The following is a 21646-nucleotide window of genomic DNA, read 5'->3' on the forward strand; positions in this document are numbered from 1 at the left end:
CCATTTGAAAACTACAGTAAAGTCAGACATCACTGCATTTAGTGAGGTATCTGAGTACAAGACACTGAATATGTATGTTTCACATTTTTACTGCATATGATCTTTACAATTCTAATTTATTCACAGCATTGTGCAAAAGAATAAATAGACTCTTATTGAAAACAAACATAAATTTCCTTTGGGTAGAGCTGTGCACAACTGTAAACAATACTGCAGTACATATTGGAACTGAACCTACAACACACATAGGTCTGTAAATCATTCATGAAATTGTTCAATTTAATAGACATTTCCAGGAAAACAAAAGAAAAAAGACTTTTGACTGCTAGTTCAACATTTTTGTATGTAATGACTCAAGTAATGAAATGAGGACTATTAGTTTTATATGGAATGGCTATTCAGCATTCACAAGATTAGTTAATTTTGACTGACATGACATAAGCAAATGATAATGCTATAAAACAGCAGAGAGTTGTATGAAAGTAATTGATGCAGTTTGTTGGAAGGAATGAGAAACTGCTACTGTGATGTGCACAAAACACTAATTGTTTTGAGAAAAGCATTAACTGTTGAGCAAACGTAAACAGTGTTGTGAGAAATGCACCAAAGTGACTGAGAGAAAACTGTAATCTGGGTGTACTAATTTTTAGACTGTAATCTTACGTTTTTTTTTTGTTATATTAGTTTCAGTTTTGGCTTTGGTACTGACTAATCTAATGTATATGCACACATATATCATTGTATGTTATTTATGCGGAGCACTGTACATGTACGTTTCATAACTAGTTTTCTGTACTCACCTAAACCCTTCAGAAATTTGTTGACTCCACTCTGTTCTGTGTCTGGTAACTCCTCCAGATACTGCTCCACCCTCTGCTCAAAAAGACCTGTTCAACGAGGGATAGGTACACTCTCAGAAATAAAGGTACGTGAGCTGTCACTGTGGTGGTACCTTTTCAAAAGGTACACATTTGTACTTAAAGGCTTCATATTGGTACCTCAAAAGTATATATTAGTACCTACAAATTTTAAGAGGAACATTTTTGTACTTTTAGGAGTACAGGGATATGAGAATGCGGGCTATGTATTTCACTGAAAAAAAATGATCTCTGCTAAACAATTGTGTTGAATTTAAACAAACAAATTAAATGTAGTAATGTTCAACTTGATTTGTTTGTTTTAATTCAGCCCAAATAAACTGTTTACAACCACTTAACTTAAGAAAATTAAGTAAATCCAAGAAATCATCTGTGAATAATTTTTTTTCAGTGTTGTATTTTGCATCACTGGCAGTATTTCTATCCTTCAGATCAGGATCAGGAATAAAATAAAGCCATGTGCAGTATATGGAAGCAATATATATAGAATGAGTTTTCCTGGCAATCTAGTAATAATTCAAGAGTTCTTCACTTTACAAATGGTTATCTAAAATAAAAAAATGCTGCAAAATCATATTTTGTAGAAAAAGTGCCACATGCTAAAGCAAAACAAGCTAATTTGGAATTAGCAAGTAAAAAACAAGTATTGCAGTTAATTCAGCAATTATGGCTATTATACAGTTGAAGACAGAATTATTAAACCCCCTGAATTATTAGCCCCCCCCCCTGTTTATTTTTTCCCCAATTTTCTCTTTAACGGAGAAAAGATTTTTCAAAACATTTCTAAACATAATAGTTTTAATAACTCATTTATTTCATCTATTCTGATTTATTTTATCTTTGCCATGATGACAGTAATTAATATTTGACTAGATATTTTTCAAGACACTTCTATACAGCTTAAAGTGACATTTAAAGACTTAACTAGGTTAATTAGGTTAACTAGGCAGGTTAGAGTAATTAGGAAAGTTATTGTATAATGATGGTTTGTTCTGTAGACTATTGAAAAATAATAATTTAAAATGTTTTTAGAAAAATTAAAAACTGCTTTATTCTAGCCGAAATAAAACAAATAAGACTTTCTCCAAAAGCAAAAATATTATCAGACATACTGTGAAAATTTCCTTGCTCTGTTAAACATTATTTGGGAAATATTTAAAAAAGAAAAAAAATTCAAAGAGGGGCTAATAATTCTGACTTCAACTGTATATGCTACAAATTAAATTTAAAAACATTGTTTTTGATGACCAGAAGGTGGCAGTAAAGATCTGACTCAACCAACTTAAATAGTTACCTTCCACCCCACCTCAAAAAGCCCTAAGTGAAAGTGGATTACAGCGGTCTGATGGTAACAGGACATCACGTCTGATGAGAAGCGGTCTTGTTTTTATTGGTTTACCTTTGGCCCTGCACTTCCTCATCTCCCGGTCCTGGATGAATCCAGCAAACATCTGAGACTCCATGAAGACGCCCAGGAACCGGCGAATGCTCTTAGAAGCCACAGATTTGCGGAAGGGTTCCCGCTGGAAGATCCGCTCGCCTCTTTCACCCTGGGTGAGAAACAGTGAATAATGGCCAATGGTCTCCAGGAAAAAGCGAATGAAGGCCTCCGATACCACACTGTTCAATGAAGTGCTGCACTCTGTGAAATCAAGGAAAATATGACATATAATTAAGTATTAGATTTGGTTCATTTTCATCTAGGTTGAAAATCAAAGACGTTGGTCATAAAACAACAAAGTATACTTTTTATTTTTCAACAAAGATTTTTTAGACATACATGTACTTTTCATACACATGTGGTTAAATGCACAACCTTTCAAAGAATACATTTAGCAAAAAAACAGGTGCTCAACATGTTTAGTTTTTATGAATAAAATCTGTATTCTCTCTCTAAAGTCTTATCTTATTATTTTAATTATTTAAATATTAATTATGTTTTACATTTAGACTACATTAATTATTTGTAGTCGCTCTTGTTTTTTTCATACTGTGAAATATCAGTTCAGTGTTGCTACCTAGTGGACAAACTTAGGATACATTCACACTGTGAGTCTTGCTCAATTCTAATTTATTGATAGGATTCAGTTTTTTTTGTGTGTGTGCAGCTGGTTACGTTGATATTTTAAATGTGGCAAATATCAGACTCTGGGGTGAACAGAATCTGATATTTTTAATTGTATAGTTCATTTGAGATTTAATTGCAAATACAAAAAGTGCATCTTTTTATTGGGAGAGCACATGCATGTCATGCGCAAGCAGGAATCTTCTTGATTTGGAAGAATTCACTAACACACAAAACTAAATGCATGCTCTCAAATATACAAAGGTCTCGTGGCTGTTACAAAAAATGTTTGACCCAACAAGGCTCAACTGTTTTGTATTGCGTTGCACCCACCCACAAACATAAATCTACACCTTTATACAAGCCATCATGTTTTGCTTGTAAATAAAGCACAGTAATACTTGTGATATCACCATCCACTGACTACTTTTCACAGCTGTCTTGATAAATTGATAACTGAATAAGCGCTGAAGCGCAGAAGCATGACTGTTTGGTCCGTCATCGCATTTCAAAACATTTTACTTGTCCTGGATTTATTTAATATACTGAAGTGGCTCAAATCAGAAGTGAAAAAATCAGATTACATTCGGTTTCTGTTGTCCACCTTATGAAAAAAAAACATATATTTTTGATATGTATTTTTGACATATTTTGACACAGGGTGGTGGTTTTCCTGCACAGTTGGGCTCTTTTAAAAAATGCATTTGCAGAAAAAAAATATGCATTTTTTTGGGCTACATTCATAACAATGCCACAGCCACCAAAATGCTTTTTTCTAAAAAATGCTCAATGAAAAAGGACCCCTGCAAGTGGGTAATAACATCTGTAAGCACTTCATTTATTAAATGAGCAGAGGAAGATATTAAAAGTGTTGTTTGGTCTGCAAAAAAGCCAGTCAGTACTTGCAATTGATTCTGATTGGACAAGCGAAAAATTGGGCTACATTTTAATCCTTTTGGGCGTATTTTGAGTTGTCACAGGGCTGGAAAATTATTGGGGACCTGGGCTCCCTTCTTTGTACCAGGATTACTCTATTAGATGGATTTGGTTATTGACGATTTGACATGATCCAGGATCGTTTCGTTCTACAAAACTTTTCCGAGAGTTGTTGTCATAGCAACAATTCTGGTAGCTCAAACCGGCTTGTGAGCAGGCTTATTTAATATAAACAGGATTAGATCGCGTCTTCTCAAGCAAAGGAGATACTGGAAGTACGTACCGAATGCTGATATTTTCTTACAGCAGTAACCTATATACACTTGGGAAATTAGTAAAATACTAATACTAAAAAAAAAAATATATATATATATATATATATATATATATATATATATATATATATATATATATATATATATATATATATATATATATATATATAATAACATTTAATATTAAATAATTAATAATATGTATGCTTATGTACATATAAGTTATAATATATATAACTTAGGCAATCTGCACTCTGAAATAAAAGTACATTACCCCCCCCCCCTACCCCCCCCCCCCCCCCCCCCCCCCCCCCCCCCCCCCCCCCCCCCAAGGGAACCAAACAGAACATTTATTAATATCGACTTTTTAAATACAAACGCATACTATTTTAAGGTACCGACCCAGCTTTACAATTTGTGTATGATAACAGATATGCACAATATTCTAGTTTTTTTTTTTTTGTTTTTTAAAGGAATAATAATTTATGCAGTCATGACAGCATTTTGACAGCTAATATGACAGTGATTTGATGCTTTGCAAAAGTTGCAGACACCTTTACCAACATCAAAATGCTTTTTTGATGCAAAATTAATTGAAAATTGCCGATTAAGAAACTTGAATAGGCCTAGGCTACTGTAATAAATAATATTCGATATAAATGTAAAACTAGATTGCAAAATACTCTTGACACATGAAAGTGTAAAGCCTGCAGCCCACAACAAATGTGGAAAGTTATTGCGTATCATATTTAACAAACAGTTTACTACAAATTTTATACAATTTTGCTCACATAGATAATTGAATGTTAATCAGATGATGTCATTACGCTGCTTTGCCATCAGTCAATCGTTGCATTGCTGATCATGATTTCATGGATCTCAGATCAGTTCAGCCAGACATTTTAATCTGATTTGCAAACTTGTTTGAAGAACCAAATTAGCCAGAGATCAGTTATCAAGATTCAAATATCCAGGAACTGTCAAATCATCTTAGATCATTTAAGAGAGGAAAAAAGAACAGACCTCTGGAAACCCTGGTCATGCTGAAAATTTATTTTATGTACAGTTAAAAAACATGCATGTTCAGTATGACAAAAGTAAAATAAAATATACTTTACTCAATACAATCTGAGCATTTTTCATAGTGCATATGAAAGCATATACACTTATAAGGAAATGGAGCAAGACCACAACATTAGGCTTTTCACCTTCATCTGATTCACTGTCGGAGTCTTGATTGATGATGTCATTCCTCTGTTCGAGAGATTGCTCCAGAGCAGCTTGCAGTTTGCGTGGTAACAGCGAGGCCTCGTCATCCATCTGTATACAGGAAGATTACCATTGTAACAATGTTTAGTGATTCATGCCATGGCACATCCCGCTTGTTTATATTCTCACATCTTAACGACAACACGCAATTAGCTGCGTTACAGCCATGGGAGAAAGAGTTTGTGTCAAACTCTGGAGGGAGAGATTAGTTTATGAACGAACCTGTCTGATGAAGCGATCCGTCCCAAGATCAACCATTAAAGCCTGAAACATAAAGAGAAACAGATTTCAACTGGCTGCGTCGCATTATTCTGTTTAATCACACTGCATTCAGTGGTTTTGGGGAGGCTTGAACGTCACAACATTTCCAGAAGTTGATCCACAGCAGATGGAGTCTGACACCCATTTAAAAACGCAGTGTTAAAAATGACAAGCGCCACAAATTGCTGTACTTCCACACGTTTTCACTGTGTAGGGTCACCCCTTATGGCCATTACAAGAGCACTTGTGTCCAAAGTTCTGTTGCCAAATGCACTAAATGCCAAAAGCTCAGTAGAGACCGAACTTCAGCCTTGTGGCCAAGCTGGCACTGTTCTACGGGCAGCTGGGAACAACAACGCGCCCGGTTGGGAAAGTTTCGAAGAGTGAAGGCAACAGTCTGGCCAGGAATGCTGAGCTAGGCTTATGAAGCTGACGCCACATTAAAGGCTCATACACAAAAAATTGGCCAGTTTTCTGGGCATGTTATTGTACTTAGTATGTTTCTCATTCATTCCAGTACATTTCTGAACCTGGGAAAATGACTTTAGCCCTGTATTCTACTGTGAGAGAACAACATAAGGGTTCAACGATCAGGCAGCTTGTTAGAGTAAGAGCATAATTGAAGTGTTAAGGAGAGCAGCCAATGTGACCGTATTCACAGGAATTCAAAGTCACCATCAGCTAAACGGCTCTCAGAATAATAACCTCCCAGAGTGAGGAAAAATGCCTGAATCTCTGAAATCTTTGAGTCTTTGTGCATATGATTTGTGGCTTTACAATTTTAGAGAATAAAATGAAATTGTAATATGTTGATTTTTCTGCTAAACAAAAAACAACTGGAATTTTCACCAAATTATTTGAATAGCTATATTTGGCAAGAAAGAGTCATTCTAGAGTTAGTGGGGTGACATTGTTTGGGAGTGCATTTGCATATGAAGGCAAAATAAATGTTTATCTATTTAATGCAGATTTTTTTTTATTCCCCTTTCTTTTTAATCTTTTTGGGCTCAACAATTAAAAAAAAAACATATGTATTTGATGACTGATGAAGCAACCAATAATAAACATCTTTAAGTAACCATTTCTGTACCGCATTGTTTACATTCCCACAGTTTTCTAAAACAAAACACAAAAAAATATATAAAAGTAAAATAAAATAATAAATAAAAGATAAAATTAAAGTAAATAGGAGGTAAAAACAATAAAATATTTCAAATTATTTATTTAAATAAAATACAATAAATAAATAAAATAGTATGTATGTGATGCTGATTCCAGAGCAAAGCTTGTCTCTGTCATTTACACACATGATATCAGTGTCTCAGAACAGCTTGATTCCGAGTAAATGAACCAAGCCATTCTCAGATGCTGGATTTAGATGCTGGATCAGTAATTTATTTTAAAGAGATAGTTCACATTTAAATTACCTCCACTTGTTATAAATCTGTTTGAATTTCTTTCTTCTTGTCAAACCAAAAGAAGATATTTTAAATAATGTTTTTTTCCTACAATGGATATCAATGGCTACTTGTTTTCAACATTCTCCAAAATATCTTCTAATTTTTTACTTCTTTAACTAAACTTTTTACTTTTTTTAGGTGAACTATCCCTTTAAGAAAATATTTCTTGAAAGGTGCAGTACGTAAGATTGACACCCAGTGATTGAACTAGGTATTGCATTCCTGGATCAAAACAAACACAAGCGCAGGTTGCCAGATTGAGGACCAACAGGAGCGAGTCTGACGATCGAGCCTAAAGGCTGATTTAAATCGTGTTCTATATAAAAGCAACGGCACACGATACAAGGTATATTTTCCATATTAAAAAGAGTTTTTGTTCTAACCAACACCTCAAAATGATGTATTAGAAACGGTTTCTAGTTCTTGCAGCTGAACAACAGAAAACTGACAATGATCACCTCAGGTACAGTACAGTATTCAGTACAGTGACAGTATTCAGTGTTAAATGCTAACAACGTGAGTTTGAATGCCATTTTTCATGACATTTATTGCCATATTACTGAAAGCAGCAGCAAATAGTTCTTAAAAATAAAATAAACCTTCTGAAATTGAACTTTAGATCTGTGACTCAAAACCAACACATATCAGTGATTCAGCATCTACATTGAATAATGCTAAAGAGGTTTAATATATATTAATTAGATTATAAACCTTACCATTTCGTGAGTGAGTGCATATTCTGTGCTTCTGAATGGCTGTATTTAAATTTTTATCATGTTTTGTCTGGTGCAAACAGCCAAACTGTTCATCACTACAAATCTTGTGTTGTTAGGACATGGGGTTACAATGTAACCTGCTCACCTAATGTTTATGTTCGTAATATTTATATTATTTGCTAATTAATAACCTCATCTGGAACTATGAATCTGCGTCTCATTTTGGAGTCTGCTACTGTCCACCAGAGGTCGCATTTCAGTCACGGACACATGGTTTGAGAGCCTTTTTGAATGAAAGAATGAAAACACAGATTTCCAACAAGGCAACCCAGGTTGCTGAAATATAATTAGCTAAAGTGGTAGTGGGCTGGTTAAAAGAATCAAAACAAAGACAGGCACGTAATGCACATGTTCAAAGCTAAATATCTGACTTCAGTTTCTCAGATAAACAAGAATGTTTACTTAGCGTGTTTCTTAAATATCTGCAAACATATTATGGTATTTTTATGCTTTAGAAGAATCAAAAACTTATATAAGAGTTCCTTTTCCACTTTGTTTCCACTTTTCGAGGTGTATAATTTTGCTGTTCTTAAATTATGCATTAGGTAAGCCATATCACAATGTAAAATTTATACTGAAATATTACGCTGTCCTAATATGAACTCATGTATTGCATCCTGGGTCTAATGGCAGTTTTTCAGACAAACCAGTTTCATGTAGGCTGGTGCACAGCCAAGCACACATTGTACACACTTGACAAAGTATCCCATTACAGTGAACATGATGGGTGACAACAACAGGGCTGTTGCAGTGTTTGTGACAAGAGCTATCAAGTGTATTTTGTCCTCACCTCCTCCACAGGCAGTTCCTTGAGCTTTGGCAGCGAGCTGGATAAAATACCCACTAAGAAAGGAGTCGGGCAGCAGACGATGTCCACCATGGAGGCGGGTAGCACAGGGATGAAGGTGTGCTGCCAAGAGAAGGGGTAGAGCAAAGCCACCACCGCATGAACACAGCTGGAAAGAGTACTGTAAAGAAAGAGAAAAAGCACAGTCAATCACCTAGCTTTGACTAAATCTCGCACACCTTCTGAGCAAAGCCTGTTCAGAAAAAGCATTTTGAGCACAGATTTTCCAGTTTATGTTGGCTTTTGTGAGGGGACAATGGAATCTGTGATTATGAGAGCAACACAAGAAAACAGCCAATGGCGTACGTTTAGTTTACACAAGTGAGTTTAAAAGATCTCCTGTAATGTTATTCACAACGTGGCATTCAAGAGAACAGTTATGTAAAACTCTGTGGAGATAATGGAGTGATGTAACGGCACATGATGAAAGGTCATATGAATCACTGATATGATCATTTTTGTAATAGACAAATGATGTAGTACACTGAGAACCTGCATTCTCAAATGTTAAGATAATGCTCTTTACTCATTGTTTTTTCCCTTTTCAAAAAAATAATAATAGCAGTAATATTTATATGCAGCTGAGATGGTTAGTAGTGGGATAGTTCACCACCCAAGAAACTAAGATGCAGTAATTGTTTACTCATTCTTTCCAAACCTGTTTCTTCTGTTGAACACAAAGGAAGATATACTGAAGATTGTTTGAAAAAAAAAAAAACATTGGCTGTTTCTCAATTCCAAGAATGCTGAGAACAGACTTGTGTTCTTGTGGAGATCGATCTTGCCAAGTTACCTTAGAAGAACGAACTCGGGACACCGTGAGAACAGAGAACACGTTGTCTGAAAAATGAGATGCTGCGTTCTTCCTGATGGTCACATGACCTTCATTCGTTTTTAACGGAAAATTATTTAAACATTACAGCATTCATACAAAGATTCCATGTATTTATGAGAGATGTCGGCCCGACACTATTTTAATTGGATGAACATTTTTTAGTCTTATGCCTCACCCAGAATATAAAAATACTTTAATCAGTACAATTGGAATGTGAAGAGACTTTCAACCAGCACAACAAAAAATGTCCCTTTAGACAATCACCTACTGCACTTTTAAGAGTCGCCCATGTAAACAGCGTTTTTTTATAAATTTAATCCAATTAAGGTCATAATCGAACTAAACAGAAATCGAATTAAGACGTGGAGTATGCCGATTTTAGTCGCATTATTGAAGTGCAGTACAGACATGTACACACCGCAATCAAACTATTACCATCGTGTAGGATTTTGCGATATGAAATTCCATTAAAACAACACTCCTCTAACAGTTCATACTCACATCCAATATCTCGTTTGTCACGGGGGCAAGCATGAAATTGCAATAAAAGTGAAAATGCCAAACTGCAGTTAAAGTCGACAAATTAAGAATGAAACACCTGAAATGACATGAAACTCTGGAGGAAATGTGGAGATCGTGGGTGAAGCAATGACATTAATCAAATTATGTGCTATAACATGTAAAACAGGATCATGAAAAGAACATTCAGAAAGCAACCCATGTAAACACCTTAATCATATTATTGTCTCATTCAGATTAAGGCAAATAATTTGATTACTGATGTCCATGTAAACGTAGTCACTGTTCGATTTTTCCAGTCTCATGCAGCACTATCTATCAGTGTCTTTGTATTTGTAATTATTTGCCCCTTTATGATTAATCACTCACATATGTAGGCAGTTTCTTTATGCTGTTTTCACTACAATATGCAGTGGACCTGAAGAATCTCAATTGTTCTCACAGAAAATAAAGTGATGTACACCTCAGTTTAACAAACAAAACATAAAACTGAACTTTAATCTACAGGTTAACTGTTTGATGAAGAAACAAGTAGAGAACTAAGAAAGCAGAGAAACAAGCACTGGTTATCATTATTAAAAGGCTGTCAAACTGTTACCAGTAAATCAATAGCACAAAAAGTTCCAAAAAAGATCATATGTGAGACAGTCTGTTGTATGTGTGGCTTCATTGGTTTCACTACCACATTATACATTGTACTGTAAGTGGACAAGCTTCATGTAAATCTCTATGTCTTCAGGGCCCTATGGTAAAGATGATATCATGATGGACAACCACACTGTAACCACACTCACGCTCCTAAATTACTCTGACGTTCAAGCAGCCGTGAGATGTTACAGCTAAGCCTAAGCGCAAAGTCACAAATAGCTTAGTGGCCTTCTCACGGTCCATGGCTTGTTGATAGTGGCTGACCCTCCTTTCTTTTGCTCTCATCTCTTTCTGTTCCATCCACCACATGGGCCCCCATATATACAGAGGCCGAGAAAATAAACCATCAGAAGCACACTGACTCCATCCATGAACATGAAGGGATCAGGCGTGAAGCCAGTGAAAAGATGTGGTATGCTAACGGTAAACTGAACATAATTGCTGCACCAATACTGCTCATTTGCATTTTTAAAGGAGAGTGAAAAATGCCCTCTTTTACATGAAAATTAATTTATGCTATTTTTATAAGAATATAACTTCTCCGGGTCTCAAAACTATTTGCATATCTGCAAATTAGCACATGCAATTAAGCAGTGCATTTTTAATCAAATCAAAAATTATTACATTTCATGGCCAATGCCTCAAACACTCTAGGTGGTGTGTGTGTGTGTGTGTACTGGTTTTGCTGCTTCACAAGACACAAATTTGTATAATGACATTGCTATGACCTAGGAATTACTCTTGCTGCATCCTAATTCGCATACTATGTCCTAAATAGTACTTGAAAATAGAATTAGTAAGTCCCCAATTCGTGGTGTGTTGAAAAGTGTATGCCAAAGTTTCCTGGATGGTTTACTATTTCAGGTAAAAATTCTAAGTGTAGAACCGTTCATACTCTAACTGCTGATATTGCCCACAATACATTGCACGTTGGATGTGAATTTCATTAGAACTACAAACGCGGCTGAAAAGTGTAAATAAACTACAAACATGCTGGATGCGCAAGACCAACCATCAAGTAGAGGAGGAAAAAGGCTTCTGTATTGATGTTTGAATGATAATTAATATCTAGCCCACTGGAAAACTTGCATTTTCCATGTTATATTTCATCTACTACAACAAATTGTGAACTTTGATAAAGACTTGTTTGGACATTAACGTCTGAATGCATAATTATCCAAAGACCTGAGGAGATTTCTCTGCATGAAAGACTTGTGAGTGGCAGATTATCCTGCTGCTGCTTCTCCAATAAGGTAGGAAATTAAATATGAAAGAAACGTGGATGACTGACAGGGCTCGTAACTAAGCAACACTACGATCTGTTAATGAGGAAGTAGTATGTCCCAAAGCTTGTTACACACACAAAAGCATACACTTTTCCTTTACAAAAAAGTACATACTTTTAGATCATAGTATTAGAATTGGGACACAGCAAAGTTTGAGGTGGTTTATAAGGACATGTTATGTGTCCTCTTAATGGCATACAAAGTGTCCATGTTAGTGTCCTCTTAATACATAACAGGATCTTTTCACATTCAAAATTTGGGTTTGTTTAAAAAACAAGTTGGTTTAGGGTTATGGTAAGGTAAGTGAGAAAATGTAAGGTAAATGGAAAAGCCTCATAGTCTACCAAAGCAAGTAGGTGTGTGTGTGTGTATACTGGTTTTGGTGGTTCATAAAACATACATTTGTATTATGACATTGCTATGACCTAGATATTACAATGTTGAGGCGGTTTATAAGGACATGTTGTGTATTATGTGTCCTCATAATTCAAAACTTTAAAAAAAAACATACTTAACGGGATCTTTTCACATTGAAAATTTGGGTTTGGTTTAAAAAATGGTTGGGTTTAGGGTTATGGCAAGGTAAGTAAGAATAAAAGATGCATTATGTGCAAAGAAAATCCTCATAATTTACCAAAACAAGTATGCGTGTGTGTGTGTGTGTGTGTCTGTGTGTGTGTGTACTGGTTTTGGTGGTTCACAAGATACATATTTGTACAATGACATCGTTATGACCTAGGTATTACAATGTGGATTGTGGTTTATAAGGACATGTTATGCGTTATGGTGTCCTCATAATTCAAAACCATTAAAAAAAACATACTTGACAGGATCTTTTCACATTGAAAATTTAAGTTTGGTTTTAAAAAAATGGTTGGGTTTAGGGTTATGGCATGGTAAGTGAGAATATAAAATGCTTTATGTGCATAGAAAAATCTCATAATCTATCAAAACAATAGTGTGTGTGTACTGGTTTAGGTGCTTCACAAGAAACACATTTGTATGACATTGCTATGACAATGTTGGTTATGTGTCCTCATAAATCAAAACTGTAAAAAAACATACTTAACGGGACCTTTTCACATTGAAAATATGGTTTGAGATTGGTTTAAAAATTGGGTTTAGAGTTAGGGCAAGGTAAGATGCATTATGTGAATGGAAAAACCCTCATAATCCTACCAAAACAAGTATGTGTGCGTTTGTGTGTAAGGGTGAATCGGCCTCCTGCATTCTGGCATGTTCACACTGGGAACAGAAATGAGATGTTAAAAACCTAGCCACAGGCGAGACAGGCACATTCTGATAGCTGATATCTGGAATGTCAGCATAACGGAGGCCTCAGAGGCAAGAACTCATGGGAAACATTGAAGACAGAACTTCAGACCAGTCCAAACACTGCTCTATCCTGCTTGAGTCCTCCAGGAACCAAATAACATGAACAGGGTTAAGATGGAAACTGCTGTGAGCTACTGAGTCCTACCTGGACTGCCATACAGAGCTGGTATGTGCACAAAAACCTGCCTTCAAGCTCACCAACCAAATGAATTATTGCTGTATGCAGTTTTAGTGACTTTCAAAAACATATTTTTGACCAAAAGATATAATAGCTATATTCTGACGATATATTGTATAGGAAGTAAAATGTCTTATAACAAAATTAATCAGCTATTCTTTTTAGTTAAATATTTAATTCACATTTCTAGAAATAAAAATAAAACAGAAATAAAATTACAACCAGGTGCCAGATTAACAGCGATAACTGTATTATATAAATTTTCTATTTAACTTTATATATTATATACATTTAAAATGTATTATACATACTGTATATACACTCACCGGCCACTTTATTAGGTACACCTGTCTAACTACTCGTTAATGCAACTTTCTAATCTGAAATGTAGAAATGGTCAAGACGATCTGCTGCAGTTCAAACCGAGCATCAAAATCATCAGAAAAGGTGATTTAAGTGACTTTGAATGTGGCATGGTTATTGGTGCCAGACGGGCTGGTCTGAGCATTTCAGAAACTGCTGATCTACAGGGATTTTCATGCACAACCATCTCTAGGGAGAATGGCCTGAAAAACTTAAAATATCCAATGAGCAGAAGTTCTCTGGGCGCAAATGCCTTGTTGATGCCAGAGGTCAGAGTAAGATGGCCAGACTGGTTCCAGCTGATTGAAAGGCAACAGTAACTCAAATAACCACTCATTACAACTGAGGTATGCAGAAGAGCATCTCTGAACACACAACAAGTCAAACTTTGAGGCGGATGGGCTACAGCAGCAGAAGACCACATTGGATGCCACTCCTGTCAGCTATGATCAGGAAACTGAGGCTACAATTTGCACAGGCTCACCAAAATTGGACAATATAAGATTGTAAATACATTGCCTGGTTTGATGAGTCTGGATTTCTGCTGTGACATTCGGATTGTAGGGTCAGAAGCATGAATCCATTTTGCCTTGTATCAATGAATCAGGCTGGTGGTGGTGGTGTAACGGTGTGGGGGATATTTTCTTTGCACACTTTGGGCGCATTAGTACCAATTGAGCATCGTGTTAACGCCACAGCAAACCTGAGTATTGTTGCTCACCATGCAATCCCTTTATGACCACAGTGTACCCATCTTCTGATGACTACTTCCAGCAGGATAACGCGCCACATCATAAAGCACGAATCATCTCAGACTGGTTTCTTAAACACGACAATAAGTTCACTGTACTCAAATGGCCTCCATAGTGACCAGATCTCAATCCAATAGAACACCTTTGGGATGTGGTGGAACGGGAGATTCACACAATGGATGTGCAGCTGACAAATCTGCAGCAACTGCGTGATGCTATCATGTCAATATGGACCAAAATATCTGAGGAATATTTCCAGTACCTTGTTGAATCTATGCCACGAAAGATTAAGGCAGTTCTGAAGGCAAAAGGGGGTCCAACCCGGTTCTAGTAAGATGTACCTAATAAAGTGGCCGGTGAGTGTATATACTATACATATGTTACAATTTATACTGTACTTCAAAACATAATGTAACATCTCTGCTTCTGCTTTATTTATATATCACCCCTGTTAGAATAACTTTAAATATGGCTAAGCAGCGACTCAAACATTTAAAAAATTGTAGGTTGTTCTCTAATATTGATCTTCACTGTAAATAAACAATACTAAAATAACAAAACTTCGGGTCAAACTCAGCAACTGCTGGAAGTTGATGTTTGTTGCGAGCAGTGTGAGCCCAGCTTTTAAAAAAATAATCTGCAACAGAAGCAGCTCAAGGGTGAAAAACACCAGATTCCAATCGGAGCAAAAATACATAAGCTTTCATTTAACCAGCCAACAGATTCTCAACAATATTGCATCTTTCATAACTACTTAAAATAATGTAAGACGGCTGGCTTTTGGATAAAGAGTTTTGAAAGTAATTTTATACATTTAATGAGAGCTTCTGCATCTTCAGCTAGTGGTGACGTGTTATGTGAAAGTAAGAGATGGCAATAACACAAGATTTATGCAAAAGCTGATGTAAAGTATGTTCCCAGCATTATGCAACATACTGAACACATATTCCTGCTAAAAAAGGAACAAAAACATTCAGTTCAACAAATGCTGTCTGCAACCTTTTTTGAACTTTGAGATGTGATTTTAAATCTTAATGTTTTTTTTTTGACTTATTATAGAATCTAACCACACAAAAGTCTCTAGGCTACCTGGCAATACTGTATTACACTCTCCTAAAGGCCTTCCTTCTCTTTTTCCGTTCCTCTTGTCTGGGACACAAAACATTTTTCCACCTGCTTTTCTGTGCTCTGATTCAACAGCAACATTCTACAGCAACATTTGCACACACAGTGTTCGCAAGCAAAAGGACAAAACCAGGGAACACAGTTTATCTCCTTCCTGCCATTTTTAACCACATAAAATGCATCATTAGGAGAGAAATTTAAGCAAGCAGCAATCTGAATGCAACGGTTAAAGACAAATGTATTATTGCTTATACTTTAACGGTGATGCATTTATTTCATTAGCAATCAAAGCGTCGCTCTCTCCCTACAGGAACTCACTTGGCAGCTTGATTGAATATCAGTGTCTGGTTTGGAGCTCCCCAGACAATCACACAGCTAATGGAAAAGTTTGCGATTCGAGAACAATTACTTTCTGTGCCACAAGAAATAGGATGGTTAAAGCCTCATAAAGGGTTCAAATTTGCATTGCCTAAAGTGGAGTGTTTTTTTTTTGCTAATATACAGTTGAAGTCAAAACTATTAGCCCCCTCTTTTAATTTTGTTTTCATTTTTAAATATTTCCCAAATTATGTTTAACAGAGCAAGGAAATTTACACAGTATATCTGATAATATTTTTTCTTCTGGAGAAAGTCTTATTTGTTTTATTTTGGCTAGAATAAAAGCAGATTAAAAAATTTTATGAAACATTTTAGGGTCAAAATTATTAGCCCCTTTAAGCTAATTTTATTTTCGACTGTCTACAGAACAAACCATCTTTATACAATAACTTGCCTAATTACCCTAACCTGCCCAGTTAACCTAATTAACCTAGTTAAGCATTTAAATGTCACTTTAAGCTGTATAGAAGTGTTTTGAAAAATATCTTGTCAAATATTATGTACTGTCATCATGGCAAAGATAAAATAAATCAGTTTTTAGAAATGAGTTATTAAAACTATTATGTTTAGAAATGTCTTGAAAAAAATCTTCTCTCCGTTAAACAGAAATTGGGGTAAACCATAAACAGGGGGCTAATAATTCAGGGGGGCTAATAATTGTGACTTCAACTGTGTGTTACAAGCTAGTAAAGCATATACATCATATACTGTACTGTTGGCAGACTTTTTTTGGAACAGGACTGCAGTGGTCTTTCCCAGGAGAGCCGCAACAATGTCCTTGATGTGGGAGAAAAGAGAATTTTCTACTTTAGTTCTAACATGGCCCATAATCCACCTAAAGGTTGCTGGGCAACACTCCTAGGCCTGGACCAAATCCCATCAATCCACCTATCCTGTTTTGACGAGAGCCAAGCCCATGGAATGTCAATAGTTGGCTTAACGGCATAATATGTTGTAACCAGAGCTCTATCTATTATGATAATGGGTGTGATTCAAACCCATTCACAAAGAGCGGGATTTCAAAAGCGTACTTAGTGACAACAGAGATACATACTACTTTTGTTTCTCAGATTTACGGAAAAAACTAAATGTTTTTAATCTTTAAGTAGGCGATCTAAAGTACATGTGTACCATGAGAGAAGAGGAGGGCAATGACTTCAGCTAGGTCAATGACACCAAGTATGTTCACCTTCACAGTGGTGAACTCTGAAAATAAATGCTATTGAGGGGTAAAAAGAATTGAATTGTTTAGCATTTCGGATAGATTATTTCAGTTTATTTATGACTAAATTAAAATGAATCGCTGTCATAATAATATATTCGTTTGAAATGTTATTAAATCTTTTCCTTTAAGTTTTTGAAGCCTCTTATTTTGTCTCGCTTGATTTATAAACACTGAATTGACATGAATACATCCCAGATTAATAAGCTTCAAAAGAAATGTTAGTCTGACTTCACAAAAAACAGACTGGTTTGATTTCAGTAGAACTAAAATACAAGCTACACTTGTTTGTTTTAATGCAAACATCAGGCAACCTTATGCCGAGTTTAGACTGCACCATTTTCAAAATAGTCATGTCACAGATGTTTTCACACTGCATGACTATCTGGGGTTGCGTTTCGCTGCTGTGTTAACACTGCAAGATGGATCGGCGACAGGGGTTACACACTGAATGACTTTGCAATAGCAAAAATCACCAACAACTTTGTCTCAGTCTGCAAACTACGTCTCACAACCAAACACACGCGAGAAGTGACATGAAAACAACACGAGGTCAATTAGTATATCTTTTGTTATTAACTATATCATGAGAAAGGAGCCTTTAGTGGGGTAGAAAATTGACTTATTTTGCTCACCTGGCCTTTGAAGGGAATTAGCGATTTCTCCTTCACCTTTTTCTTTTTAGACCTGGTTGTGGTATTGCTCAGATGACATGTCAAACAGACACGGCTCCTGCCACATTTACACTAGTTTTTCCTCCATTTCTCGGGTCTAAATAAGCCCAAAATAAGCACCTTAAACTTCTCCCCCAACCTCCCGCTGGCCTTACCCAGAAACCCGTACCCATGCTGCTCTGTCATTGGCTATAGGGGATCGCCGATGTTATTTTCAATCAGAACACATTTCACATGGCATGATTTGAATCACCGACAGCTCCAGATATTTAGTATGCCAAATATCTGATGGATGTCGGAGAATCAGCTGCCATTCTCTCAAAATGGTGTCTTTGATAGTTCTTATCTTTTTTTAAAATAGGCTCATTTTACAACTTTCCTAGAGTTAAACAGTTGAGTTTCATTGTTTTTGAATCCATTCAGCCAACTCTGGGTCTGTCGGCAGCACTTTAATATCATTGTGCCAGCGGCAAACATGGTACGGTAGCAAAGTTACTTGATTATTACACTAGAATGAGAGTATAATTCCAAGACATATAGCACGAAAGTAGCAACTTTTAATTTTCCGTCAGTCTCAGTACACAATCCAACTACAGAAAAGTCAAGCTTTAAAACTTGAAAATTACCTAAACTCTTTTTAAAAATTCTGAGCAAGATGCTAACGGTCTAATCCATTTCAATGATTTATGCTAAGCTAAGCTAAAGGTGCTCTCGCCACACCCAGATACTGGATAATGCATTAACAATTGTAAAACAGAACTGTTTAACTTCAGGGGACTTAAAAATTAATGAGCAATGAGCATATAAATGAATAAATGAGTGTCCCATTGAGTGTTCCATTATAAAAACAGCTTTTCACATTTCACTACATTTGATAGAAAGCATGAATGCTTAAGACAAGCACGCTAAAAACATTGATCTCTGTCCAGTGTCTGTGCTTTTTCACTCCTAAAGTTATGAGTGCAAATTTGATAAATATGTCCTGCTTACTTGTTTAAAATAGATTGGTTTTAAATAGAGTTGAAAAACGGAATCCACTCACACATGCACTTGTCAACAAGTCTATTGTTTTGTTTCTGCTGGCTTTAGTCATTTGTTGTCATTCTTGTTCTCTCTCCTTTATTTCTTTTCTGACTGTTAAACAATGGCCCAGTTCAGAGTTGAGACTGTGCGCTCAAACTAAGAAGTGCAAAAACAGGAAGCTTGAGCTCCAAACTGTCATGAACATGTTCGGGACTATTTGCTGTCAGTGTATTCAGTGTATTCTAACAAGCCACTGGTTTTCATTTTATTTCACCTGCATGGTTTCCGCTACATTCATTCTTCCATGGCGGGGCGTCACACCAAAATTCACTCCGCCACTGCTACATTACTTCTCATTCAAAACATTCAGTCGTTGTTGTTTTTTTAATAGCGGGATATAATCTCACCAAAACGTGTTAAAAGGTAAGTGAATTATAACAGCGCGACCTTCTCTGTAATCATAGTAGTGCTGTGCGTCATTTGTTTACCCTTTATGGTGACATGGTGACTGACTGACTGACAGGTGCGTGATGCGTGACGCTAGCAAACACGGCGAAGCTTTCAGTTTAGATGAACACGGTTTCCTTTTCACTTCACTTCAGGACGCATTAATGCCGCTCGGCAGGTCTATTGGAGAAATTCATAAATATTCCTAGCAAATCTAATAAATGTTGAAGACATACTTGTTACATAAATACACTAAACCACACTTCAGCAGCGTTTATTTGGGAGCTCACAACATAATCTGCACTTGAGCAGCATATATTTGAGGACGTGCAAAAAGTTTTGTGCACGAACAGAGGAAATTGGCGCGCAAGCAAAGACATTTGTATGCTCTTATTACACGAATTCGCTCTCGACTTCTAATACTGCGCTCACAACATCTGTTATTGAAATAACGCCACAGGTAGTTGGTGGATCTGTGTAAAAGGCCCAACAGACTCTGCCGCCACAGCTGTAAGAAATCCTAGAGGAAACACTGACCTGTATATGCTTTTTAGACCATCAAAGTGCCGCTGCTGTTCAGTTAAAACGTTAAAAGTTCAGCTAAAAACATTTCTTTAATTTTCTATTGAAGACATTTCATTTTAGAGTACAAATAAAGTAAAAAAAACTCTGCAAAAATGACTTGTTCTGATCCAAAGTGCCAGCAAAATTTGTAATTAAACTACATCTGTCACCCTGGGACAACATCGCCACCAATTTGAGGAGAGAAACACGCGCAGTCAGTCACACAGGAAGTGCATTCCTTCCTTCACAGTAACTGCCCACCCCACATACCCCGCTGCTGTTTGTTTAAACTGGCTGATGATTTGTGGAGATTAAGCTTTCACAAATAACCTACTCCCTAATGACCCCCCGTGCCCGGCCACAAGCTTCCGTGACCAAGCACGAAGGCTCAGAGGCGGGGGAGATGAGCCCTCCGGTGGACCATACCATACCAAGTACAACCAAAGCCCATCTCTGCCCTGACCCACTTCTTCACTTAGATCAGCAGGGACTCCTGGGAGGTTAGCCCAGTGTTAGAGGGTGTGGTCAAATATGCTTTCTCTGATGAATTTAGCAGTGGCCTGCACGGAGCAGCCGTTGGGTCACCCTTACCCAAAACCGCAGTGGAAAGCTGCTATTTAACAGATGCACTGGCTGGACACTGACAGACACAACTGAACTGGGCCCGAAAGCAGCTATTTTCTGCCTGGATAAGCAAAGACAGATTGGCTGGAACATTCAGACCAATACTATGATTGGTATTCCATTCAGATTCCCCATAGTCACAGACAAAAATACAGAATTTTGTTTTCCTAAACTTTGTCCTCTTGTATGGTAGTGCTTTTAACTTGAGAATTAGAAACAAACAGGTCTGAAAGAAAAAGACTACAACAACAAAAACGAGGAGAAAAAGCGTGACCCAAAAAGATAAAAATCTTTCATTTGTAGCAGATGTTATTTTATGGGCTCTGAATGAACAGACGGAAAACTGGAAGTGACATCGCACATCAGTGAAGAAAGAGGTTATTGAGAACATCTGCTGTTAGGCCACACTCAGACTGCTGTTGTCACAGTGGTCAGCTTGTCTTAGAAACACAGCTCCGTTTTGGGAGGACTGCTTGACCATGTTTGGTCTGAAAAAGCAAGACGTTTCTCATGGGAATGAAGAGTGCGTTTTGTGAGATGATATGCTGCCTACACTTGACGGTTCATTTTCATGTGCTCAAAGGCTGCAGTCGCTTGAGAACTCACAGTCGAGCGAACACACAAGAGTGTCTCACCTCAGCTTGTCAGCCACAAAGATGACCCTTCGTTCCAGCAGCAAAGAGGCAAAAACACGAACCACCTGTCGTACGCTCAGGCAGTTGAACAGACTCTCAAAGTCCACGTGCTCCAGTCTAGAGTCCATGGGTCTCCTTAACTCAATCACCTGAGGGAAATACAACACCGTGTATTACAATGAGGAGCAGTATGAATGTTTTTAAGTTGGAAATTGAAATTGTTACTACTGCATAATATTTTTTCCATCCAGGCAGCTGCTTGTTCAAACTA

General features: G+C 36.7%; 1 protein-coding gene across 3 annotated transcripts in view; it reads right to left on the reverse strand.

The window, feature by feature from the left end:
* dennd2b (DENN domain containing 2B) overlaps positions 1-21646 on the reverse strand; it is a 98479-nt gene that overhangs the window by 1155 nt on the left and 75678 nt on the right. For all 3 annotated transcript variants that reach the window (XM_056461475.1, XM_056461474.1, XM_056461476.1), the window contains exons 14-19: positions 21376-21524; positions 8711-8888; positions 5646-5687; positions 5363-5474; positions 2278-2520; positions 801-887 (exon numbers count right to left, since the gene is read on the reverse strand). In XM_056461475.1, coding sequence (XP_056317450.1) covers positions 801-887; positions 2278-2520; positions 5363-5474; positions 5646-5687; positions 8711-8888; positions 21376-21524 — 811 coding nt within the window. The remainder of the gene's footprint in view (positions 1-800; positions 888-2277; positions 2521-5362; positions 5475-5645; positions 5688-8710; positions 8889-21375; positions 21525-21646) is intronic.

This window comes from Danio aesculapii, chromosome 7, assembly GCF_903798145.1.
Source record: "Danio aesculapii chromosome 7, fDanAes4.1, whole genome shotgun sequence".
NCBI classification, from domain to species: Eukaryota; Metazoa; Chordata; class Actinopteri; order Cypriniformes; family Danionidae; genus Danio; species Danio aesculapii.